Source organism: Pipra filicauda, unplaced genomic scaffold, assembly GCF_003945595.2.
Source record: "Pipra filicauda isolate LSUMZ 115617 unplaced genomic scaffold, ASM394559v2 scaffold533_size343818_pilon, whole genome shotgun sequence".
Classification (NCBI taxonomy): domain Eukaryota; kingdom Metazoa; phylum Chordata; class Aves; order Passeriformes; family Pipridae; genus Pipra; species Pipra filicauda.
Genome location: NW_024104680.1, coordinates 319,177 through 343,662, shown reverse-complemented (window position 1 = coordinate 343,662; position 24,486 = coordinate 319,177). Strand labels below are relative to the sequence as shown.

The window sequence follows — 24,486 nt, the reverse complement described above, 5'->3', positions numbered from 1 at the left end:
TTAATTATTTATATTGCCATAACCCCTAATCTCTCAGCTCTGCCATTTCCTTCTCTCTTTTATCACGGATGAAGTAGGAACCTCTCATCTTCACAGGCAAGGTTTTTGATATGCACCTAAATGACTGGGATCAAGATTAGTAATGCTGTAGGCAAATGTGCCATCTGGGGGCACGTAAGTGAAAGCCTAAAGCATGCTAATCTCAACAATTAATGGCAATAAAACCTAACTCCAACACTGATAATCAAGACCAATTTTATGGACGGATCAGTTCTCATACATTAGCCTACCAAGAAGTACCCCTTAAGCTGCTTAATTCTACATCACTATTTTATAATCTCAAGGAATCTTACATCTGCTTTAGCTTTCTGTACTTAACTGGATACAGCAATTGCCCACAACAATTGTGCCTGGAGCAATGGTGCCTACCAAAAATTAATTAAGGACTAGACTGGTGGGAAGAAGAGATTTGATAGCTGCCTACAAAAGGAGACTGACACTAACATAAGGTTGTTGTAACAGTGAGTATAAACCAAGGTAGCCCTACAGATCTCTAGCCTGATTATGAGATTGGCATACTGTGTGGTTGATAAAGATGCTTGCAAGAGAGCCTGCATACAATTTTAGGCAGTTATACCAAACATCAGCGCTTGAATGGGGCAAGGCCATTCTGTTTCCATTTAAATAGAAAAGCAAAACCTTCATGGTCACATACCTCATTGCAACATTGCTGCCATCAATAACTATTGGCCTCAGGTTGTCACCATCCTCTGTCACATCCTCCTGCAGTGGAGACTCTGACCTCTGAGACTCTAGGGAAGACGCTTCACGCATTACACTAGTGTTAGCATTAGTTACAGTCTGATCAGTCTCAGTTTTATTCCCAAGTTTGACAAGTTCTCCCAAAATATCATTTATTAAAGCATCAGTACCAAGTTTATTGAGTACAAGTTGAACCTGCTCTTCAGAGTAACCCAACTTAAGTGCAAACTCCAGTTTGGTTTGATATTCTTTCACCACATCAGGGGGCTTTTTGACTTCCTTAGGTACTATCTGAGCCTCTTCTATCCTAAAGTCTTGCAAGATTTCATTTCTTTTTAGTATATGAGGCTCTAAGCAAGGAGATCGGCACAGCTCTCGGTGAGTCTTAGGCAATAAATGTGACTCCGATGTAGAATTATTCAGTCTCTCTGAATCATTATCAGAATTTGTGCTTTCTTCAGAGTCACAGCTGGAGCTTCCGGAAGTCTCTTCAGATGCCTCCTTTTCTACATCTTCTTTCCTAGAATTAACCTTATCCATTGTTGGCTTCTCCACCACTGACCAAGGTACAATTGCATTTATTTGTGTGCCAGTGCTCCCCACATAAAGGTGGCCTAAGTCATGCCCCAGATGATCCTTCAAGCCCATGAAGCTGCTGCATGTACTTGACTCCACCTTGTTGTTTTTCTTGTATTCCTGAATATAAAGTGTTCCGTATTCCTAAAGAGAAAACAAAAATGTTGCAACTGGTTACATGCATTACTTATTTTGTATTTCCTTGCTGCTTCCTCAGAACTGCATTTATTCTCTCCCAGCAGAGAAACAGGACCTTTTTCTTTCTTTAAACATGGGAAACTTTCTGTGGGAAAACCTTTTCCTAAGGAACATCCATAGCTAAGTGGACAAATAACTAACTATTCTGAGTTTATCAAATGTTTTTTCTTACACAATTCTAGAAATGGATTTATGAAAGAATACGAAACCAAACACTGCAAGTTTACCTACTGTAGCATAGAGACAGGAGACTCGTCATGATTTAAAGACAATGAGATATTTCTTCTAGTTTAAGTCTATATTATAACAATGAAAAAAATATGTATGACTAAAATACAAGTACTAGAAAAGCTTTTTAAACTAAATATCTCAAACTACGTTGAATAGAAAGACATTAGCATAACACTAGATTATCTAGCTTATTAGTAACAGAAAACATGATTAAACAAAAACTTATCGGCCCTGAATGACACTATCTGTTCAAGTGTATACAATCAAACTATTTATAAATTCCCTTATAAAGTTGCAATTAAGCCAAGAAAGCCTAATTGCTCTCAACAGAGTGCTGTATTACTAGCACATACAGTATTTAGGGACATGGATAGATCTAATGGTCAATAAAGCCAAGGGAAGTCTTTGCACTGATTGCAATAGATCATTCATCAAGCCACCAAGTCAACAAAACTAAAAGCTGATTTCAACTCTTGGACTAGACACGGACAAGCCTTTTGCTGAATCAAAACTATACATATATAGGCAGGAGTCATTTAGGAAGAATGGAAGAAGACAAGTTGCAGTTTTGGGGACTTCATACACTTGCCATATCAGTCTTTCTGGAGGAATTTTGCATAACAGTAATTATTCAGAAGGTAGCCACCCAGTTCATCACAAAGATTACTTCCACAGCCCACACTTAAAGGCCGATTGCTACCTCTTTCCCTTACTTTGTTCTTTCGAGCAGGAATATTTGCTAACTGCTCCAATAAAGAAAGTAAAAGATAAACTATTTCTCATAAATAAAAATGGACCATATGGACCAATTGTACTGCAGGGTTACCATGAAAAAGAAGAATTTAAATTAAGGAAAGACTATGAAACAAAGAGTTCTTTCACACTTCCATGTTGCAAGGCAGAATATAAAACAAAATACAGAGGCAAAGGACTTCGTTTGAACTTGATAGATACACTACAGACACAAATTTCATCAAGGAGGACATACTGAGAAAAAACACGTCCAACAGAATCTCTTGACCTATACTAATACAAATTATAGGTATATCTCATGCACAGCCGAAATACATTAATTCTCCCATCCCCTTGCAGGAGCATTTAAGAATCACCCAGTATTTTTAAAATACAGTCTACTCCGCTCTTCTTGGGATAAAGATTTGCTAGTGTGCACCAGAGAAATTCATCCAGGATTAAGATTAGAGAAAATCAAAAAACCACTCAAATCCATGGTTCAGTAAAAGCAGATGCTATAGGCACTGACTGCCAAGACATCACCACTCTGGTGGAGCTTTTTGGTTATGAGGCACAAAAACTTACTTTACCTAGTTAAAATAACTAAATCTATCTGTCATCAATGTTTTGATCTCCAGCACCTTAATCCAGGTAAGACTATAGAAAACAAAATTTTACTTAGATATTATCTTGTTAAAAGGCAGTAAGACTGTAATTCTCAGGCAGCGTATTAATGAATATTGCATTCTCTTATCTCAAAGCTTTAGGATTTCAAACAACACCACAGATTAAATACAACAAGAATTTAGGAAATTAACCTCTTCACATGGTGATTTATTAACTAAGATAATACACTCGATAGCACAGAGATAGTAACAAATCACAATATCCCAATAAAAGGATACAGTTAAAAAAACAACACTGTGGCCTTCACAGAACTGACACCACAAAAAAAAAATAATTAAAACAAATCGCAAACAAGCAGCCCCTATTGGAAGCCAGGCTGCTTAGCAACTGGCCTCCAGTTGCTAGGATGCGCTCCTTTAACATACCATCATGAATACTAGCACAGCGAAAGAATAATTTGGTATGAACAAAAGCCCATGAAAGAGAGCGGGACTTAAGTGCGTCTGGTTTCCCCTCCGAGAACAATGCAGCTGCCAAACCAATCTGGAAGCCCCGACATCATTGTTCCACCAACCCCACAATCTGCTCTGACTCGAGGAAGTCTAGTTAATGGGCAACACTTTTAAGCTGGACTGAAAAGTTGAGCTGGCTCATGTACCGCTGCTGCAGAATACAGGGAGATAATGGGTCACTGCCTAAATCCATGTACTGTGAAATGTCATTTTAGTATTGAACTAAAAGTGGAGGGAGGGGTTTTTTTGGAAGGGGGGGAAGAGGAGGTTGCATATTAACAGCATCAAATAATGAAAGTCTGAAGTACATAGATTAGAAAGAGGTTTTTTTTTTTTTTACTGTTGGTTAAAATAATACTTAAGTCATTCTCCAATCGCTTCTTTCTTGAAGTTTAAGTGCTTTACAGCAACTACAAGCATAACACCCTCCAATGGGATTCAAAGAAGTCACTAGCATATGAATGTGTCTGAAGATCAGGCATTATATGAAACGTACTTTAGATGATTTGCACATCAACTGCGTATGAAAAATGACCGCAGACTGAGCTTGGTCCTTTGTTAGAAAATATACATAATCAGCCTCACATCTATCTGCTTTAAGTCTCCTGTCAATCTCCATCATGCTCCAATATACAATTGTTTATTTTGCACAGAACTCTACTGTTTTTCAGAAACTATTTAAAGAGTAGAATAATAAAAGCAGCAGCTTTAACGTCTCCCACATATAGAATATTGTCACTATCCTATTGCTTTAAAAGGGTAGTTAAAATTATGTTTGTACTGTAAACCCAAAGCTAAAGATTTTTTAAATAGTTTTGCACAAGCAGTACACTATTCCTGGCATTTGGCCTAAACCCTGCATGCAAACTGCAATTATTTTCAGGCAATTTTTTACAATGCCTGTGAACTTTGTACATCATATCTGTGGTCAGTAGCATCTCTTAGAAACATTACACTTTGGAGCTCCCATCATGATGTCCTTTATGAGATTCATTGACTACAACCATGAAAATCAGATGTCACTGTTGAATACTGCCAATTATTTTATCTTGATTTGGTTAGTGAAGAGCAACGTGCCAGCCGGTCAATTTGAATGAATTCGTATTCTAAATAAACACTAGTGTACCTCTATACAGGACAATGAAACTTGTGAAAACTAGAAAAGGTCACATTTATCCAAGGAGTAACATCAGCTAAGAACTCCTTTATTTAGAATGAACCCTCATTACACACATATGGTTTTAAAGTACGCTTTCTGATCAATGCAATAGAGCTAAAAAAAGTATCTGCTATGAATTCTAACTCAAATGAGAGCCAAGCAAACAAACAAAAATAATAAAAAAAAATTCATGTCAAGGAAGTCTTCAACTTTTGGTTATGCTCAGTTTAGTAAAAGAATTTTACGAAATTTTATTTATTAAAAAGTCAATAAAATGGGCAACTCCCAATTTAGACATAGCTATGACAACACAAGCTTTAAACTGTAGCCTGTTTTAAAGTACAGTATCTCACATTAGGTTCACTGTTAAAGGCCTAAAATACTGTGTCAAAGACATTTATCGAGTATAAACGTAATAATCCAGATGAGCACTGGGCTATTACATTGTAGAAGTGTAATCTTTTCCCATTTCTTAGAAGTCACCACTGTTTTCCACTAACCATCAACAAGCAGCCTATTGATTCACCTTCACGCAAACCAGAAATATTTCTCAAAGGAATGTGATTTCTCAAAGGCAAGTAGATATCTAATCTTTTACTGTGTATTCAGAATTTTTTCCACTTACAATTGAGCATAAGAGAAGCAATTTAATGCAAATTTAGTTCACAAAGGAAAATAACAAAGAGTAATATAGTGTGTCATGTGGCACAGTATAAGAGAAATTGTGTTTTCTCAAAAGACCATCAAAAAGTTTCTAACGATACGTTCTACAAGGAAATAGTTCACCATATTTTCACATAGGCAGACTTTTTCTAAGTCTTCTCTACATGAAATGGAAAATATTGAAATCAGTTTGTTGAAACACTCATTACTTGCATAAACAGAAGTGCAGAGTTGATCGGAAAAGAAAAAGAAGAATGTATCCAAAAGATACTGCAACAATGCAAATAAAATAATGAATATGTAATAAATACCTACTGCTGTAGTTTCTATGTATTTAATTACCATTGTATTTCAGCGAGTGCTGTTGTCTGCATCATTCTATCCAACAAAGGAGGGATGTCCCATTGAACAGATTGGTTAATGCTCTGGGGCAACAGATGTCTACTGGAACTGCAGGAGACCAGCAACTGGTGGCCTGCCCATCTTCTGAAAACTTTCAATAGACTCATGCATATGTTCAAACAATAGGGCATGTGGTAGAAATGCAAACCTCTTTTTAACCCTTTTATATGCTCTCTTTCCCTCCCAACTGATATATGAAGGTCTTTGTTTTGGTTTGTTTTTTTTTTCCTTTTCTTTACAGGATCCTTGGAACACAGGCTCATGGAGTACACCGTGTTTGTTCTTCAGCCTAACATCCAAACTCAAAACATAAACCAAAACAGATTAGAAACTTTATAAAAACAGCCAGGCTAGATCTGACACACTGATAACTAGCTTTCAAAGCACAAAACCTTTGACTGGAACATCAGAGAGCATCCTAATGCTCTATCATACACTATAGTATCTTCAGATAGCCCGCGATGGAGCTCTTCCTATTTTCACAAACACATGAAATTTCACCCATTGTATGGTATAATGGAAAACATCTTTAATTTTTTTTCTTAAAAGCTTTTTCTACTAGTTACAATGTAAGTAATAGCTTATTTGCAAAAAAAGGGTAAATACCTATAAAGTTGAAACCTCTTCATCTCCCCACTGGGCTAGAGAGAATTTGTTCTGTTGATGGCTACTGCCTACCATTTTCAAATTCTGGGAAACGCACCATTACCGATGCTTTTGAAAGTTCCTTAGTAAAACACACTGGGCGAGATCATTGCTTTTTAATATACTTAGTCTTAAGACATAACTGTTTTTCTTTCCCTCTTTTTCCAAGAGACACCCAAAGTGTGCAAATCTCAGCTGACACACACGCTAGCTCATTGTCCAAATGCAAACTGGTAACACTGAAACACCTGAAAGGTGAAACATCCCATTTGTGCAGAGAGAAGCCCATATACTTACGTTCGCTGGAAAACACACAGACATTAGTTTCTCGTAGCTGTTCCAGAAGCAACTCCTTAACACGATTTCAGCTGCAGACTTCAGGCAAGCAAGCAGAACAATGAATGGACGAACAGATGGACCCGCGATGTCTTTGCTTAACCTATTACTGAGCAGCCGCGGAGCCAATCACGACCCAGAGAGCTCACAATTAGTTGGCTGGGCAGATGCAAGGCAACCTCCCCACCCTGCATCAGGTTCGGAGGTTTCTAAGATAAGCAAGTTGATGTCATTCTCAGGGTCTGCCCCGGGCAGCATGTGTATTAACGAGGGGTGTGCAGCAACAATAGGCCATACAAAAGAGACTAGCAGGCAGCTGCTGTATGAGAGCCAGAGTCATTAGGGAGCAGGCTGCCAACAAGAAACACCTGGCTTGGGCAGACTTCAGCTTCTCCTCATTGTTTCTAATTCATGAAACAAAGAAAAGAATTATTTTTTAAGTAGTAAAAATTGTGAGTTTCTATTAAAATATATCAGTCTCAAGGAATATAATCCCCTCTATTGTGGAAACAAAAAGTTCTTTGTCAGGAAAAATATTAAAGAGAAATAAATCTATCAGTATCTATTGTAGTCCCCTTTTCTTGTTAGCAAAATTAATCATAGGGGTATAAAGCACAAGGAGGTATGAAAGGAGCCCACACTAAGTACTGAAATGTATTCAGAAACAGCTTTCTGAATTTTCTGGCACTTTTGTACATTAGTCAATAATTGAAACAAATTTGCACTTACACACAACTCTTAGAGGATCTGTGCATAATTTCAACGGAAGGTGAAAGTGATTAAACTAAAACCACATAATATTAATATGTGGAATAATGGATATTTTTAAGCAGTAGAAACATTAGAGCACTTGATAGAAAGGAACTATGAACCACTCTTTTGTTCTCTAGTCACTCATATTTGTTTGCAAGAGAATTTCTTTCCTTTTTTTTCCCCCATAGATCTGTTCTAGATGCCAAGATCTTTCCATCTCTTCACAATGACAGAATATTTGAACAAAAGTCTGGAGCTAGGCTATAGCCAACTTTTAATTGTCTTTATTTTTAATTGAAGTAAACCACATAGAAACACAAACTCCAGTCCATATCTCCCCTCACTGCCCAACATTTTCATTGCCCAACAGACATTTAGCAATGTAAAACTAGCAAGGTTTGATGCTAGAAAAAAAAGTGTAGCGCTGTGGACTTTCAAGTAAGAAGTTGCCACTGCTGATAATCTCAGTGAAGACAGGTCAACGCACAGAAGGAAGGAATTCTACATTTGCAAGTGTTCATCTGAATGATTACTAGAAAAGTGTATTTACTGAACTTCAGCATCATTACATGACTAAAAGCAATACTGAGAACCAGAGGCAGCTGTCCTTCTCTGTGTGTGAGGACAGGCAAACTGCTGGGAAACATCTACTGTGATTTAAAAGAAGAAAACAATGAGAACAGGTTTGTTAGAACTGTTTTGAGTAACTTCTCAAGCTTTATGTGGATATTAAAGCAATTCAACATAGTAAATGAATTACATACCATCATGCTATTACGCTGATGCATTTATCATGTGCCCAGACATAAAGCTTCAAAGAAGAAACTCCAACTATAGTTTCTCTGCACTATTAATTAAACATTCCTAAAAACAACTACTAACACCACAATTTTGGGGCTTTTAAGTCAGAGGAAGGAGGAGACTCCTCACTAATTTCTGCCACTGTGAACACAAAGAGTGAGAGAAAGCTACCCACGAGCACAGTGGGATGCCTGATCTCCAGCACTGGATTAAGCCTCTTTGCAAACAGTGAATAAAAGCAGTGATCTGAAAAAGCTAATCAGTCCCTGCTGTGGTATTTAGACTACCTCAGTTGCCAGTATTGGATAACGTTAAGCATATTAAAACTTCTGTAAGCAAAATAGGAAACCAGTCCAGTTCACCTATGTCCAAGAACTACCAATAAATGCAATGAGGATCACTTGGCTAATCATTCATTGAGTATCTCCCTGATTAGAGCTAGGTATTTCTTTTGCAATACCAGTGATCCTTGCTTTGCAGAGGACACGTGAGACCCTTTACAGACATCTATAACAAACAGAACTCTGTAGCAGAGAATTGGTGTACTTAGGGCTCTACAAGCACATCTAGGGCAAGTGTATGATCTGGCTTAGAAATCTGCCTTAAAAATAATGTTGTAAGACGTTCACTCGCAAAGATCTGCCCCCTCTATGTCCTCTACAGTAACAATAAGAATACTATCCTGTCCCATGTCCCTCCTCAACCCCCCATACTCCAACTCCCCGTCTTCAAGGAATCAGGGCTAAACTTTAGTTGCAGATTAATGTTCATGAAAACACTATGCTGCAGCACTATGACCGAAGTAAGAACAGACACAATCTGAAGACCTAACGTTATATTGTTTAATTTACCGAAAATATTCTAGCAAGCTGTAGTTGCGTGAATTAAGAAGACATTCTCTAATTCTACCTTATGCACAACATCAGTTGCTTAAACCAGCTTCCTGTTCTGGAAGCATCTTCTCAGCTCTTCCCTAAAAGACGTTGGGCTGTCCAAGGTATACGAAGTGTCAGATAGTCCTATTATATCACACTTGTGATGATAGAAAAGTGTTCATATTAAGGTTGAACCAGTACACGAGGCTTCCTTCTGAGAATGATGAACTCACCAAAGACACCTTAGTACAAAACAGTGTAGCTCTCCTATCAAATCTGTGAAAAGCTGTAAGAGTATCACTAGAAGGTATACATCACAAAAGGACAGGGCAAGTTCTACTTCTTGTGCTAAAACCTCCAAATCCAATAACTAGTTCAACAATTTCCTATCACCATACCCAAAATACAAAGAGCATTTAACTGGTGACCAGTTAAATCTGGTCACCAAAATACAAAGCAAACACAACAGCTCCTTCAAATTTCTGGTCTTGCAAGATGAGTAAGCTATAAAATCCTATTTTTGTGGCTGCCAGGTATTGGACATTTTGTACAGTGCTTGTCAGGTCCCTAATGCCACTTGATTAAACAGCAGGGCAGCACAAAATCCTGAATTGCCTGGAGGTGATGAGCCTGGGGACTCCGTGGCAGAAGGAGATTTCTGAATGGCACACAGCAAGGTGACAGGATGCTGTAGAGAGACACGGACCACGGTGAGCCCCTCGGTTTGGGTGAGGGGTGGGAAAGAGATCATCCGCCCCATACACTGCCCAGTTTGGTGTGAAAAGCATGCATGGGAGGATCAGAAAGACCTGAGGAAGAGCTGGAGCATCTGTGAAATTTAGCCAACATAGGCTAAAGATATAATGGAAGCACTATTAAAAAGGGGAAAAAAGTGCCCTCCCCCAAAAGCTCCTAGTTCCAGCCACCTCTTGTTGTTTCAAACACATTGAAAACAAAGCCTTATTTAAAAATAAATTATTTTATGCCAGCATACAAAATGGTCATTCTGTAACTCAAGTAGTATTATTGCAGCAACTAGAAAGACAACTTGTCCCATTAAAGTATTTAATTATCTTTTATTGTAGAACTTTATGCTAAGCCTGCAGTAATAAATGATGCATTTGCAAGAATACATTGCACAAGTTAAAACAATCACGTACCATAGCATTTATAAAATAGAAATGAAGGTTGTATGCTATAGTATACAACTCACCACTGTGCCATTGCAAAATATCCTGCATTTACTGCTGGACTTGAGAGCTGCAAGGGAGATGCTTATCTTTAAAATTACAAGGTGGAAACACAACAGAAATTCTTTTCCAGTTAGTATGTGAAGAGATGCAAACTATCCTAAGTAGAACACTTGAAAGAAGTTTACCTAGTTTTAAGGAATGGTAAGTGGTGCTCTAGACTGTATCTACACACAGTCACAAAAACAAAGAACCACCACCACTCTACAACTATATAGAAGAGTGAATTAAATGACCAGTAAAAAGTGGTCATTAATTCAGAAAAAGGACTGATATTATGATAAAGATGAGTAATGTTTTGCCTAGAGAATAACTATCCTTTAAAAAAGCCATAATTTAGAATAAGGGTCAACTGTATTTTCAAATGCAGTGTAAATGTTTGTAGAAAAATATGCACTTTCAAATGTATTAAAACAAAGTGGTGGAGAGTTTTTTCACTCTTTGAAACAAGACTGATCTCTCTCTAGTTATCCTTAAAATTTAAAAAAGCAGACACGCATATTCCAGAAGCGTATCACCTTAAAAGAAGGTCAGAATGTCCACAATTTCTAGTATAATCCCACTAGATCAGCAGTATTGACCGCATGCAAAACTTGTGCAAAACCTGCAACATTTATCATGACGTCCTCTAATGTTTTGAAGAGAAGATTAAACCTCTAAGTTTTATCATAAGTAGTGATTACTTTTTTGCTAACCATGGGTAAAAACAGAGCCAGTGTTTCCTTGTCTGTCGGTAGACAAAGGCAGTGACCATGAGCTGTTCATCATGAGATGACAAGGTGCCCGCCTGCAGCTGCACAATTTGCCTGCATTAGGAGCCCAACAGGCTTGAGCCACACCAGCCAACTACACAAAAAGCATAAAGCAGCATTCTGCAACAGCAAAAACACTGGCATCACCGTTCAGTACCACCCTGAGAAGTAGCTCCTGAAATGAAGCAGACTTTCATTTTGAAAGTAAATAGTTTTGATCTTTTTTTTTTTTTTAACCTAAGAGGATGGTGAAAAAGTCATTGTCTCAGCACCATAACTTCAGATATTCATTGCAGGCATGGATCCCTATGCTATGCTCCTTCAACAGTATCACAGAATCACTGAGTTTGGAATAGACCTCTGAAGGTCATCTAGTCCAAATCCTCTGCTTCAGCAGGACCACCAAGAGCCAGTTGCCCAGACCCTGTCCAGACAGCATCTGAACATCTCCAAGGATGGAGACTCCACAACCTCTCTGGGCAGTAAAAATGCCTTTCCCGATGTTCAGAGGGAACAGTCTATGCCCATTGCTTCTGGTCCTGTCCATGGGCACCACTGAAAAGATCTTGGCTCTATCTGCTTTGCACACACTCTTTGGGTATTTATATACATTGATAAGAAACACATGAGCCTTCTCATCTCCAGGTGGAACAGTCCCAGTTCTCTCAGCCTTTCCTCCTAGGAGAGATGCTCCAGTCTCTTTATCATCTTTATAGTCCTTTATTAAACTCACTCCAATTTGTCCATGTTTTCTTGTACTGGGGAGCCCGGCACTGGAACATAGCACTCCAGGTTGTCTCACCAGTGCTGAGCAGAGGGGAAGGATCCCTCCCTTGACCTGCTGCACCACTCCTTCTAACAGCCCGGGACACTGCTGGCCACCTCTGCCACAATGAGACATCAGAGCCTCAAGGATTTTCCCATTTTTAAGTGGATGCTCCAACTCAAGTGTGGTTAAAACCCAGCACAAACATACAAGCCACTATAACCACACCTGCACACATAGACCGGGGCACACACCCAGACATCATGATCACATAAGTCTGTTTCCACAGGCAGTAAGTCACGTGGCCAGAAATTCTTGGGTTTTTGGGGGAACAGACACACAAGAATATTGCACCAGATGTGCCAGGGAAATGTTTGCCTTTGCTAGGCACATAAGCAATACGACCATTTCCACAGTTTGTCTGGTTAAGGTTCAGTTTTGCAACTCTGCCTGTATTCATAATGGTAGATCCCTTCACCCCCTATTCTGATACAGCCACATGTAAGACCCACTCCATTTGTGGTGAAGTCTTTCTTTAGGACCGAGCCCTCAGCTACCATTTTCTGTGCAAAACTCCCCACCTTTTTATCATATTTAAAAATGCAAATATAAGGGAAAAATACAATAGCTGCCACTAGCACCATGAGGTAAGTCTAACAGGGGTTTTTTTTGCTTTTTTTAAAACTCTACTTAATATCTTGTGTTTATTTCTGTCCTTTTTAGGGATGCAAGAGTACAAAACATCTTTAGTTATCAAGAAAATTATCGAAACTAAAAATCCCTAAAAAAAAAACCCAACAAGAAACATCCTCCAGTTTTTCAAATTCCAGTCTATAGACACCAAAGGGCTTATCCTGTTTTACACAAACTGCCAAGGTAACCCAAGGAAATTCAACCTGCAGTTTGGATACTTTAATGCTGGGCCTTCCAGCTCTACCAGGAAGTATTCACAGGTTTGCAAGCCAGGAAGCACTGAAACCCCCTTCCATGCACTAAGATGGAACACCAGGGGAGTGAGGAATGCACTGCCCATTTCCGTATCAAATGGAGGAGCAGTGCTTATTTTAAGATTATAACTAGATCCACTCTGTTTAACTTATTTTTTAATTTTATTATTTATTAATTGAAGCAGACACTGAGACGCAAAGCATACCAGGGGAGGAAAAAAAAAAAGAAAAAAAGAATTTCCAGCAATACGTACGTGTTAGATTTGATCTTCTCCCACTTCCAGAAAGAGTCACGCTGTCTGGATGCTTTCTGAGCATGAAAATTTGAACTGTCTAATTAACTTTCCCTGTGACAATACTGGGCAGCCAAACAATGCCTACAATTGCACATAGCGTACACCATCATGCTTAGCAAAGTACTTTTATTCAAATTTGTTCTGTCAGAAGAAAATCCTCTAACAAAACTAACATGTTTATGTGAAAAAAAAAGTATTCTCTTCATTGAAATACAAGTTTAAGAGACTTAGCTAGTCAACCTAACATCTTTTATCTGTGCCACAGACTATTATTAAGAGTCTGAAAAGCTTGTCAGAGGAAAATAGGCCTCTCAAACTGTCTAGAGACATGGCCAGGTTGTGTTTCAGGCCATGCTGCTGGCAATAGAGCTCCATAATCTCCAGGGTTCCTGGACAGAGTTCAAGGTGTTAGTTGGACGCTGTGTTGCCCTAAATGGCTTCACAGTGTTATGCTTATTTGAGAGACAATTCCTGTGCCTGTACCACACGGCTGCAGTTGTCCTTTTGGACTGGAGCCTTCTGCAAGATAGCTGCCAGCAGTGGATTTTCTGCAAGACTTTCAACCTTGCCATTTACTCTCTACCGGGATGAAAGACTCAGAGAACATGTTAAGATTCAATTTTTACCCACATTTAGTACGTTAAGAATCTGGGGAGACAGATCATGCAGTTTGTCCATAATTGTTTCTTACTTTCTGGGGAAGCTTTTAATAGACCTGACAAGTAGCAATAATAGCCAGATCTTATACAAAGTGAGTTACTGTAGCTGCAAATACAAGTTCAAAAAGAAATAGAAAGCAAACACCTACACAGAAGTCTGTGTTACTTCCTGTCATTTAAGTATAGCTTTTCTTCAGATTTACTGTATCCCTGAACTCAGGAGAGACCACCAGAAAGTCCCCTGAGCTATATACACCAGGCTTTGAAATCCTGAATTTTTACACATTAATAAAATGGATTGCTCACTTCTGTTTAATAACCTAATACATCAGAAAGAGATGAACCATATTAGTGATTTCACATGATTTTTCTAGGTCTTCACAGTTTCAGAGTCATTTCATTCTGAGCTCAGAAGTCTGCAACTTTTAAAGTAGAAATTAATATTGCAGACCAAATTTTCTTCCATTTAGTTGGAAAGCCAGCTAGATTTTAGACCTGTGAACTCATGCACAGACTTCTTCATTAAGGCTAATACTTTGAGCCCTTTTGGGCCCCCAGAACTTACACTTTGCTTTTCAGAGTCCCATCTTGTCATGAAGTTAGATCTGATAACAACAGATGCAAATGGGAATACTTAATTCAGAACTGATGATGCTATGAACATTCGGTATTAAATAACGTGGTTTGGAAGGGATCTCTGGAGGCCAGCTAGTCCAACAAGCCTCCACTTAATACAGGGTCAACTACAGTAGGTTGCTCCGTGTCTTTTCCAAGTCAATGTCTGAGTATCTCCTAGACTGGAGACTCCACAGTCTCCCCAAACACCTGCCCCAATATTTAATATTTATTTAATATTTATCCTCATGGTGACATTTTTCTTACTCTCCAGCCAGAATTTTTTTGCTCTAACTTGCAACTGCTGTCTCTCTCCCTTTTGCTACATGCCTCCAGAGTACTTTGTCTTCTCCATACCCTGGAGACAGCTGAAGACAGCAATAAGATCCCCCTTAGTCTTCTCTTAAATAAGGCTGAACAAATTCAGCTCTCCCAGTGCCTCTCCTTATACACAGCGTACTTCAGCACCCTAATCATCCTGGTAGCCGGCCACTAGACTTGCCCAGTAAATCAGTGTCTTCTCCTGTCCTTCAGAGACCAAAACTGGACACAGTGCTCCAAATGCAAACTCATCAGGGCCACAAAGAGATAAATGATCACTCTGCTTGACACGATGCTAATACAGCCTATTTGGCCTTATTACCTATTTCTGCAACATCATCTTGCACTTATCAAGGGATGAGGCTTTACTTTCCACAAAAGGATTCCATGTCAGCAGATGAACTAAACCCTATTTACAATGCTCACTGGAGGCATCTGTTTTCAGTCTGCCTGCTACAAACATTTTCTCATCAGAGCTCCCACAGGCTCTGATGAGTATATCCAAGCTGCAGATGAACAAATCAAACTGCTCACAGAAGTAGGCAGCAAGAAAGATCAGCCTTTAAGATGATGATGCTTGTTTCACACTAATGAGTTCACTTATCTGAGGTCTCTCTTGCAACACCTGTATATATCAAAAGGGAGCTGATTTGTAACATACTAGCATCCAAAATTTAGCAAGGTATCCCGTGTGAACTAGAGATTGCTACCACAGCCTCACAAAACTTTGGAGTTGCCAGTTTTATGAGACAAACCAGATGGAAGACCATCACCAAATAGTGACTAAAACCTTATGGAGAGGCCATGCACGTTACCAACACAGTTATACTTATCAAAGTCAAAGGACAATTATTCTCAGTCTTGAAAAAGATTGGCTGCATAATTCCACAATGCAAATGCACGCTAAATCTTTGTGAGATCTGTAGTTTAGTTTCTCCTAATTTATTAGGCAAGGGTGGTTTTCACTTATAAGTGACAGCCAATTCAGTGAACAGAGCAAAGAGCTCATAAGAAAGAAAGTCACGATTTTGAATGAGTCCTGGCAGTAAAATCAAACTCCAGCAAGTAGGCACTACCTAAATAAACACATTTATGAGCCATGCTGTCTTTTGCTGGAATCAGATGAAAGTCATATCAATGTACACATGATACCAGATGTTATTTTCTTCCACACAACAGCTACAGTAAAAAGTTACTAAAAGACAAGTGAACAAGTGGCTGGGGAAACAGCAGTTGAACCAGAAAACTCTGACTTTAATCTTTCATCAGTAAGCATGGGCTATAGCTCAACACAACTTCAAGAAAGCCAGACTGTAATCCCAACAGTGACAGTTCCAGAAACTCTAATGAGTCCAATTCACAGCTTGGCAAGAGCAGCAAAAGTCCAGTTGGCAGCCCAGCAAGAATGGCAGCACAAATCCCAGAAGCAGCTGCTACAGAGACTTGTGAACCCAGGTGCACAGCCCTGGGCATTTGTACATCACAGCCCTTCTCTAGTCAGAACAAACCATTTCCAGAGGTGTATCTGGCATTACAAATAGCTTGTATTGGAATTACTGCTGAAGAAAAATCATCTGAGGTTTTCAAATTAGTTGAAAGTTTTAAGGTGGAGAGGCCTTAGGGGATGTTGCTGCAAACTACGATGCTCCAGGACTCTCCACTAAGATAAAGTGCATATCTCCATGAAAGTGTTTATGGCACTTTTTATAAGAGAACCGTTTCTCATCAAGAATGAGGCCATGCATTGAATCTAGAAAGATTAGATAAATCAGCGACTCAAAGATTAGCTATACAGATGACAAAGGATTGAAGAGGCCTGTTCAGAGTCAGGGCACCAACTATAATGGCAACTGGTAAAGCACAGAGATGAAGAATTACATACCACCTACTTACGTTAACAGTTTAAAGAACAAAAGGAGACTGGGGAAGTAGCTTCTGTTAAAGGAAAGTAGCTTCTGCTTAAGGAAATGCAATCTGTCCCTTTTCCAGGCAATCTCTGCCAAACCACCAAATTTCATTAATCCTAAAATGAAAGGTCTAAGTCATAGCAAAAGAGAAATTTTCAGTTCATCACAAAACTTCAAAGTTTGATGGGACTGATTCATTGATTTCACAACTTAACACATTAGTTTTTACAGCTCATAAGGGAGTATGGCTCACACAAACAGTCATTTAGGAATTATCCTGTGAGTTTTTACCTATTAGCAAAAGGCTCAAGGATTTTACTCTTTAAGATGCTTCCCAGCCTCTGAGCTTTACCTACCTGTAGCAAGCAGAGTGCTTTTCAGGTATTTGCAATAACCTATGTCACATTTACTGAACAACTCCAGCTTCACTGATTCTCCAGTCCCTGGCACTCCTCTGCAACTTTCAACCACCTCCCAAGACATTCCTTTCATACCAAAAGAAATTACTGTATTTCTTTCATTGGGAGGATTAATAACGTCCATTAAACGTTCCTGCACTCCAAACCACTGAACGTCTTGCTTTGCCTCTCCCTCCTCTCTCCCCACTCTTTTCTCAAAATATCACTTTCCTATAAAGTAAAATCCTCCCTCCTGAATAAAGTTTACGTTTCTTCACTATCCACCCACAAAAAACCTATAATTTTAAGATGGAATACATTTTAAATAGTCTGTATAATCCTGCAGAAATTTTATGCAAAGGACATCTTTATCCTGAAAGAATTTAGAACCAAATCATTTTGGTCTAAAACAGAAATATTGGGAGCTACATTTGTTAGCACATACAAAGTTGCTACATTCAAAGGACAGCAGATCCTGGGATGGTCTAGCATTCTATTTTTTATTTATCTACCCATTCACACACAAACATATAAATATATAAACAGACATCTACCCTCCCAGGGAGGAGGATGATGTATGTCCAATTTTAAAGTGTTACACTGGTATCATAAATCAAGCAAATACAACCTTAAAATGGTCAAGCCGACAGAAGAGGTAGTCTGGCACATGCTGTGAGGTAAGCCTGGAAGAATGATGAATCTCACAGTTGCAGAGGATGAGCTTCGTTACTCCCCAGGGCAAACTTTGAAAACGCCTTGTCTGGGCCTTTCCAGTCAGGACAGCTGAAGCACAAGTCTTAAAATTAGGGTACGCTTTCAAAACACTCTCACTCTGCAGCTATGACTCAAGAATGAATAGAGCTTGAGTTTACCAAAAAGCTAAAATAACTCGTTAACTGGGTAATATATCCTTGCAGAATGCAAAAGTCAGTGTCAAATGTCAACCCCAGCACTTTGTGCTAAGCAAAACACAATTTGGATTTTTGGTAGCACAAGCCCAGCCTTTTACACAAGAAATGTGATCTAACCTGAAGTAATCAATCCTGATAGGTAAAAGAGAAATGCCTAGTTCATCTAAGCAGAAAGCCCCAAGGTTATGAAATCCTCCGTCACTTTCTGCTCATCGCTAAACAACTTGGTAATGGACATGCCTTTTGACAGAGCCTCAAGCTGTTACACAAAAAAATTTAAAGATGCAGAGCTTTACAGTGAAAAATCTCCTCTAACTCTGGAGATCTGCCTATTCTACAAGGCATACAGAGGAAAAAATACAGATAGTGAGAACAAAATAATGAATTAAAAAAGAAGAAAAAAGGGAGACGGGGAGGGCATGGAGAAGAGATAAGAGCAGGTGAAATGCCTCATAACTCTACCAGGAAGGCAATTATGAGCAGATTACAATTGATTTTCTATCTATTTGCTAACTGAAATAACTGCAGTTTGAGACCATGAGGTAAAAATAATGACTGCTGCTTGATACACCATCTCACCTCTGTTCTTATTATATTCTACTTTTAACATATAATTCAGTAATTAAGATGAAGTGTCAATTCTTTCAAGCATAAAAATATGGGCTTGTACAATTAATGGGTTTCTTGCTTCAAACATATGGCAGAAGTAGTATATTTATTGTAAATATTTAGCAAGCTTGAAGACATGAGGGATTTTAAACATAACTATATATAATAAGAGATATAAAGAATCACTACACAACAACTTCAGTCTGAGGACAGAAACATTTCAGTCTCTTCAAAGAAACAGCTCACTGCAGTCTTGGTACAACATCTGTTTCTCACAGTACCTCAGATACAGCTTTCAGTACCACAAGTCAAAAAACCAGAGTGTAATTACCTTGATCACTAATAAGGCCGCCATCTAGATGCCATAGCAACAAACACTATGGAAATGAGTGAACGATGAAATATCTCTCAAATAAATTAAAAAAACTCTTATCCATGACTACCTACCCATGTGTGGGACACTGCTTCATAGAACAGCAAAAGCAGCAGAATAATATTTACAGAAGAGGAAAAGGAGAAGTTTTACTTCACACATTTTCTATCCTTCCTCTTAGTTACTATAACCCTCGCTCCCACTTTCTTACTACTGTTACTCTCTATGAAGCACTTCACTTTTTAAGAATTATTTAAAATACAGACTATGAAGAGATTGATGATTGCAAGCTAAGGCTAGAAAATCCAGATTATGATCTGTTTTAATTAAAAAATAAAGTGCAACCAAGGAAAAAACTATGCAGACAGAAAGTTTTTAAGGCAGACTTTTTTTTTTTTTTTGATTACTGGTTCTAAATAGAAGTTGTGGATCTGATGCAGAAAATACCAAACAAGATTTCATGACTTCTATAATGCAAGAAGTCGAACTAAGTCACAAATCTCCTTTCTACTGAATGGAGATGCTTAGCCTTAGCCATTTCTGAGTACAACAAAAACTAACCTGAGCCAAACAAGTTCCTCATTTCACTTCACACTGAATTGCTTTTTTTCCAGCTTTTTTTAAGAGTATTTTCAACTGCATGTCGGATGTATAAGATCTCACAAAATAAAACCTCATAAGGTTTTCAATTTATCTATGTAAAATTGAACAGCAAAGAGGTTTCATCAAACTGAATCTCCAATCTTTCCAAGTCTTACTGACTGCAAGACTAGTTTTCTTCAAAAATATGAACAGCTCTGGAACACCAATAATGCTTTTAAAAGTTCATACAACCCAGAGAAGCAGGCAGTGAAATCACTCCAGAGGAGTGTTGCTCAACTCAGCAGTCAGACTGAAATGCACAATCTCCACAGATGAGTCAAGTCTGGATAATCCCTTTACGCTCTGTCAGGTTGGGAGTATGGGGCTGTTTTTAAATGGCATACTTTCAATAAATTCCACTTCTCTGCATTTACATTATTAGACAACATTTTTTAAAATGTGTTGTGATTTGCAGATATGTAAAAATATTGCTAGTGGAGTTCTGTCTATCAGGACCTCATAAATAATGACTGCATTTTTAAAAAGATTGCAAATGGTAATGTTAATTATAACACCACCGAGCGACTGCTGCCCTATGGAAGTCCAGTGTAGTAATAAAGGTGTAATAACCATGGCAAGGTTTGTAGACAGATGAAATACCTAGATACGTTTCAACTACCCCCATATGGAAAAGATAAAAAGAAAGGAACTTTTTGAATTCTCAAGACTAAACAGTCTAATTAATAAAAAAGAAGGGGGAGCAGGGAGAGAGAAAACAGAAAAATTTCCTCCTACTTCCTTAAAATTGTTGCAAATGTTTTAAACTGACATAACAAATTCTCTTTAAAATAAAAACATGCTTGAATTCATATCCATTCATGACAGATTACACTTCGGAGCATCACCAGATAGAAAATTTATTTCACTAAAATATATCTAATACAGTCTTGGAAGAAGTCTTATTTTCAACTAGCAGGCATGCTATATGGGCAAATGGTTCGTGGTAAGGAGACAGTGGAAGAGGAAATACCCTGCCAGTTTGAAAACCCAGACATACTTGAATGGTTTATTTTCCTTCCAGATCAAAAGACTATACTACTGCTATCTTAAATATGTCGTTAATTGCATAACCCTAAGAGCCGCAATTATGAACTATGACTCTGCTTTGCAAACACAGATCAAGAGGACAAGACACAGTAAACAAGACATTTCAATACATCTGTTGTTCAAGAAGTGTGGTTTACTGTTCAGCAGGATGGGTTTACTTAACCCAACTTTCGGCAACACCATCGCCTAAGGGCTATTTGGCCCTGTCAGAGCTACCAAACCAGAACCTGGCACGGGAGTGTCAGATAGGGCCAGGTCCGACTGCAGAAGGTGCTGCAAAGCACAGCCCAGCGGAGTTTCCTCCCCCGGGGGCATTATAAAATAACGTCACCGCTCCACAAATACAACCCTACATGCCCGGCGTTACTCAGACATGCCTGCAGGATTAGGTCCAAAACACACAGGTGACTGAAAATTAATTTTTAAGAGAAATTAAAACTTAAAAGCCACAGCCAGATCTGAGAATGGTGAAGCCAACACTTATTACGGTTCTATTAGATAGAGCAAGCCAACTTATGCAGCCAGTTCTCTCACTCAAAGCGCAGGGAATAAACCTACACTTTCTCACAGAGTTATTAAAAGAAAACCCAGAAAACCAACGCCAAAAGTTAGAAGCAGGGGGACGGCAGGGAAGGTAAGAGTACCTGAAATAACTTTTAATTTCTTCTCAGGCTCCCGGTGCCCGCGGGTCCCCGGGACGGCGCAGCCCGGCGGGCGGGCCGGGCCGGGCCGGCGCTGGGGAAGGGGCACGGCCGCCCCGCCAGCTCGGCCCGCGGCTCCGCCGGGGTCGGCAGCGACCAGGTCGGGGAGAACTTCCCGGAGGGACGGGGCCTGCCGAGGCGCGGGGCGATCCCGCCGGCCCCCCGGGGCACAGGGTTGGGGCTGTCTCCTCCCTCCCCGGGAAGCACCGCCGCGCCGCGGCCTCCGCCGCCGGGGCGACCTCCGCCGGGCGACCTCAGGGAGGCGCCGGGGGCAGGGCCGGAGCCGCGGCCCCGTGCGGACACACGCGCCGGCCCGGCCCCAGCGGTGGGCGGCGCCGGGGCGGGGGCGCGGAGCGGGGCGGCCGCGGCCCCGAGCTCCCCCCGCCGCCATCGCCGGGGCCCGCCCGCGGCCGCCGAGCTCTCGAGCTCCCGCGGGCTGCCACCCACCTGCAGCCCGCTGGCAGCCGCCACCGCAAGGTCGCCTTCACCTCGCCCGCCGCCGCCGCCCGCATCCCCGCCGTACTGCGGGAGGCGCTGCACGGGGCCCCGCTGGCCGCCGCCGGGCCGCCCCTCCCTGCAGAGCCGGCGCGGGCGGGAGCACCTGCTGCCGGGGCACCGCGAAACCCGGCTGGGGAACTGCCCGGCCCGGCCCGGCCTCCGCAGCGGCCGCGGGGGGTGGGCAGCCGAGGGACACGGCTCCCTCGCGGCGCCGTGGATTGCTTCCGGGAATTCCCGAAGGCCGCCGTGGTGACCCCGTCCCAGAACACCGCAACGTTACCGGCTCGGGCCAGCGAGGAGGGCCGGGGCGGCGCGGCCTGGGCAGCTGGTCCTCCAGCCCGGCAAAGGTCCTGCCGCCATCGGAGAACACGTCCGGGTGCTCAGGGACGCTCACTGTGCGGGTACCCCTGTGCCCCACTGCCCCGGCTTTGCAGCTGGAGAAAGGGCTGTCGGAGAGCTTTTTGGCAGGGATACTCAACTTCGTCTATGGCAGAGTTGGTAGAGATCTTAATTTCCGTCCCGTGTTCTAATTACGGGATGTTTCCTCCCACCCCGCAGTTACTTTTATGCAGATGAAGCAATCTACCTCTCACCATCCCACCCTGCCTTCTGTGCTCCTGCCGAGGCGGCTTAGCGCCAGGAGCTGAAGATATGAATGAAAGTCTGGTGTGATTACGGCTTGTAGCTGACGGAGCGTATCTTATACAAGATAAGACATACAGCTATTGCTACTCACAGGCTACAAATGTGAATATATATATTACCCACTCCCGTTCTACTATTGGAGTTTATAAAAATTTCTTCTGGTACCCGGTGGAAAATGGGCTAGATTTTTTAAATTCTGCATCCAATTTACACAAATCCTACACAGAAGGGCCACTTAGCAGTGGTTATTTTTCCAATAAAATGTGATAGATTTGCCTGGACAAAAAACTGTGGAGGCACAGGACTACGTTGCTTTCCTATATATGTTTCCATAAACCCTCCCTCTTAGAGCTGATACAGTCTGTAGAGCGATGGCGTGATTTTGTTCATTTGACTCATGTGTTGAATTTTTCCGTGTATCTCATCCCCATCCTAGGTATGAGTTTGGAGGGTTCAGTTCTCAGTGCAAGAGGCCACTTCTCTCCCCTGTTTAGTTACGTAAGTGTGCAGAAGGAATTTGAGGCCTCTACTTAACAAAAAAATAAAATGCTTGTTCCCTCAGTCCCACATGCTGATGCTGTTTCAAGCCAGAGTGGTGTCCAAATGTGACTATGAATATTAATTTAATAGAGGAAATTGGTGAAAGCAAGACTGAAGAATTTGACACTTGCAGTGCTGCTTTGCTGCTTATTATGGAAGCCTTTGTCAGTGACTGAGGAACATATGAGTCAGTTAAAAGCACTGCAGTGCTGGAGAAAATTATTCTCAATTATCAGAATAAGAAAGAACAGAATAATATGGAATTGATTTTGAAACTACTTAAAGTCACAAGAGTTTCACAGTATCTTTTTTCTTGTTATACTATGGTTCCTGATAAGTTTGTGTAAAACATCTTTTTGACCTTATTTGTTTTGAAAAGATTGTGATTCTGTAATCCTACAGTATCTTAAAACATGCCACCCATAAACATGAGTTACGTCTGCTCAAATGTGAGGTTTACTCAAAATGAAGTGAGATGCTTGATGGCTTTGCACTGCTCATTGGTAAGACCTTATTTCTTCCCCATTGCCTTAGGAAGCAACATACTTTGCAATTAAAGTAGACACTTGTGAGTCAGAATCCAGAATTTTTCTGTTCCGTGACCACAAAACAGAAATACACCAGTGGTACCTTGGAAGGAGGGGTTGTGAGTGTTAAAAGACTTTCTCAGGGTAGGACAGAAGAGGCTGGGGATTCATATTCCTCCAGAACTTCCCACATCTCTCTCTTCCTTCCCCATAGTATGTCCCCAGTCACTCCCACATCACTGTTCTTCAGGTTTTGATGAAGCTCAGAATTTCCATAGCTTCTTTGGGACTTTCACAAGTTTCATAACACTTTCCTAGTCATCTAATGGAAGAAAAAGTTGTTGTTAGTGAATGAGAACACACTGGAGGATAATCAGTACTTAAAAGCAAGAAAAGGAAAAATGGGACCTGCTGCCCTCTTTGGAAACCAGAACCTTCTTTGTTTCCAGAATCTGTATTGGTATAACTACAACATGACAATGCAGAATAGCAAAAGTATATAAACAATACTTTTTCTGTATAACCGGTCCTATACATATGAACTTAGATTTCCCTTCAGTCTTCTTTATGAATCTCTGTCAACTCAAACTTTCTTTTGCAGCTTTGCATCAGTTATCTTTTTTTAGTATGAAAAAAATGCACATCTTTTCAGAATTTCTTTACCTTCTCAATTATGCTGTGCATTTAATCTGCCATTTCCTCTCTTCCCTTATGAGCAGCAGCTGTTTTTCAGGACTTGAGTATTTTCTGCTTCTGACATAGAGAATACACCTTGTATTCCTGCAGATGTCCAGAGAGCTGTCCAGCCTC

At 40.4% G+C, this 24,486-nt stretch overlaps 1 protein-coding gene across 1 annotated transcript; it reads right to left on the bottom strand.

Moving 5' to 3' along the window:
• Positions 1 to 715: 715 nt before the first annotated feature.
• On the bottom strand, positions 716 to 22,235 carry LOC113983536 (probable ribonuclease ZC3H12C; the record flags this gene model as incomplete). Its single annotated transcript, XM_039387147.1, has 2 exons — positions 21,914 to 22,235; positions 716 to 1,482 (listed from the first exon to the last, which is right to left on the bottom strand). A coding segment is annotated over exon 2 (695 nt), but the record flags the coding sequence as incomplete, so codon positions are not given.
• Positions 22,236 to 24,486: the final 2,251 nt, after the last annotated feature.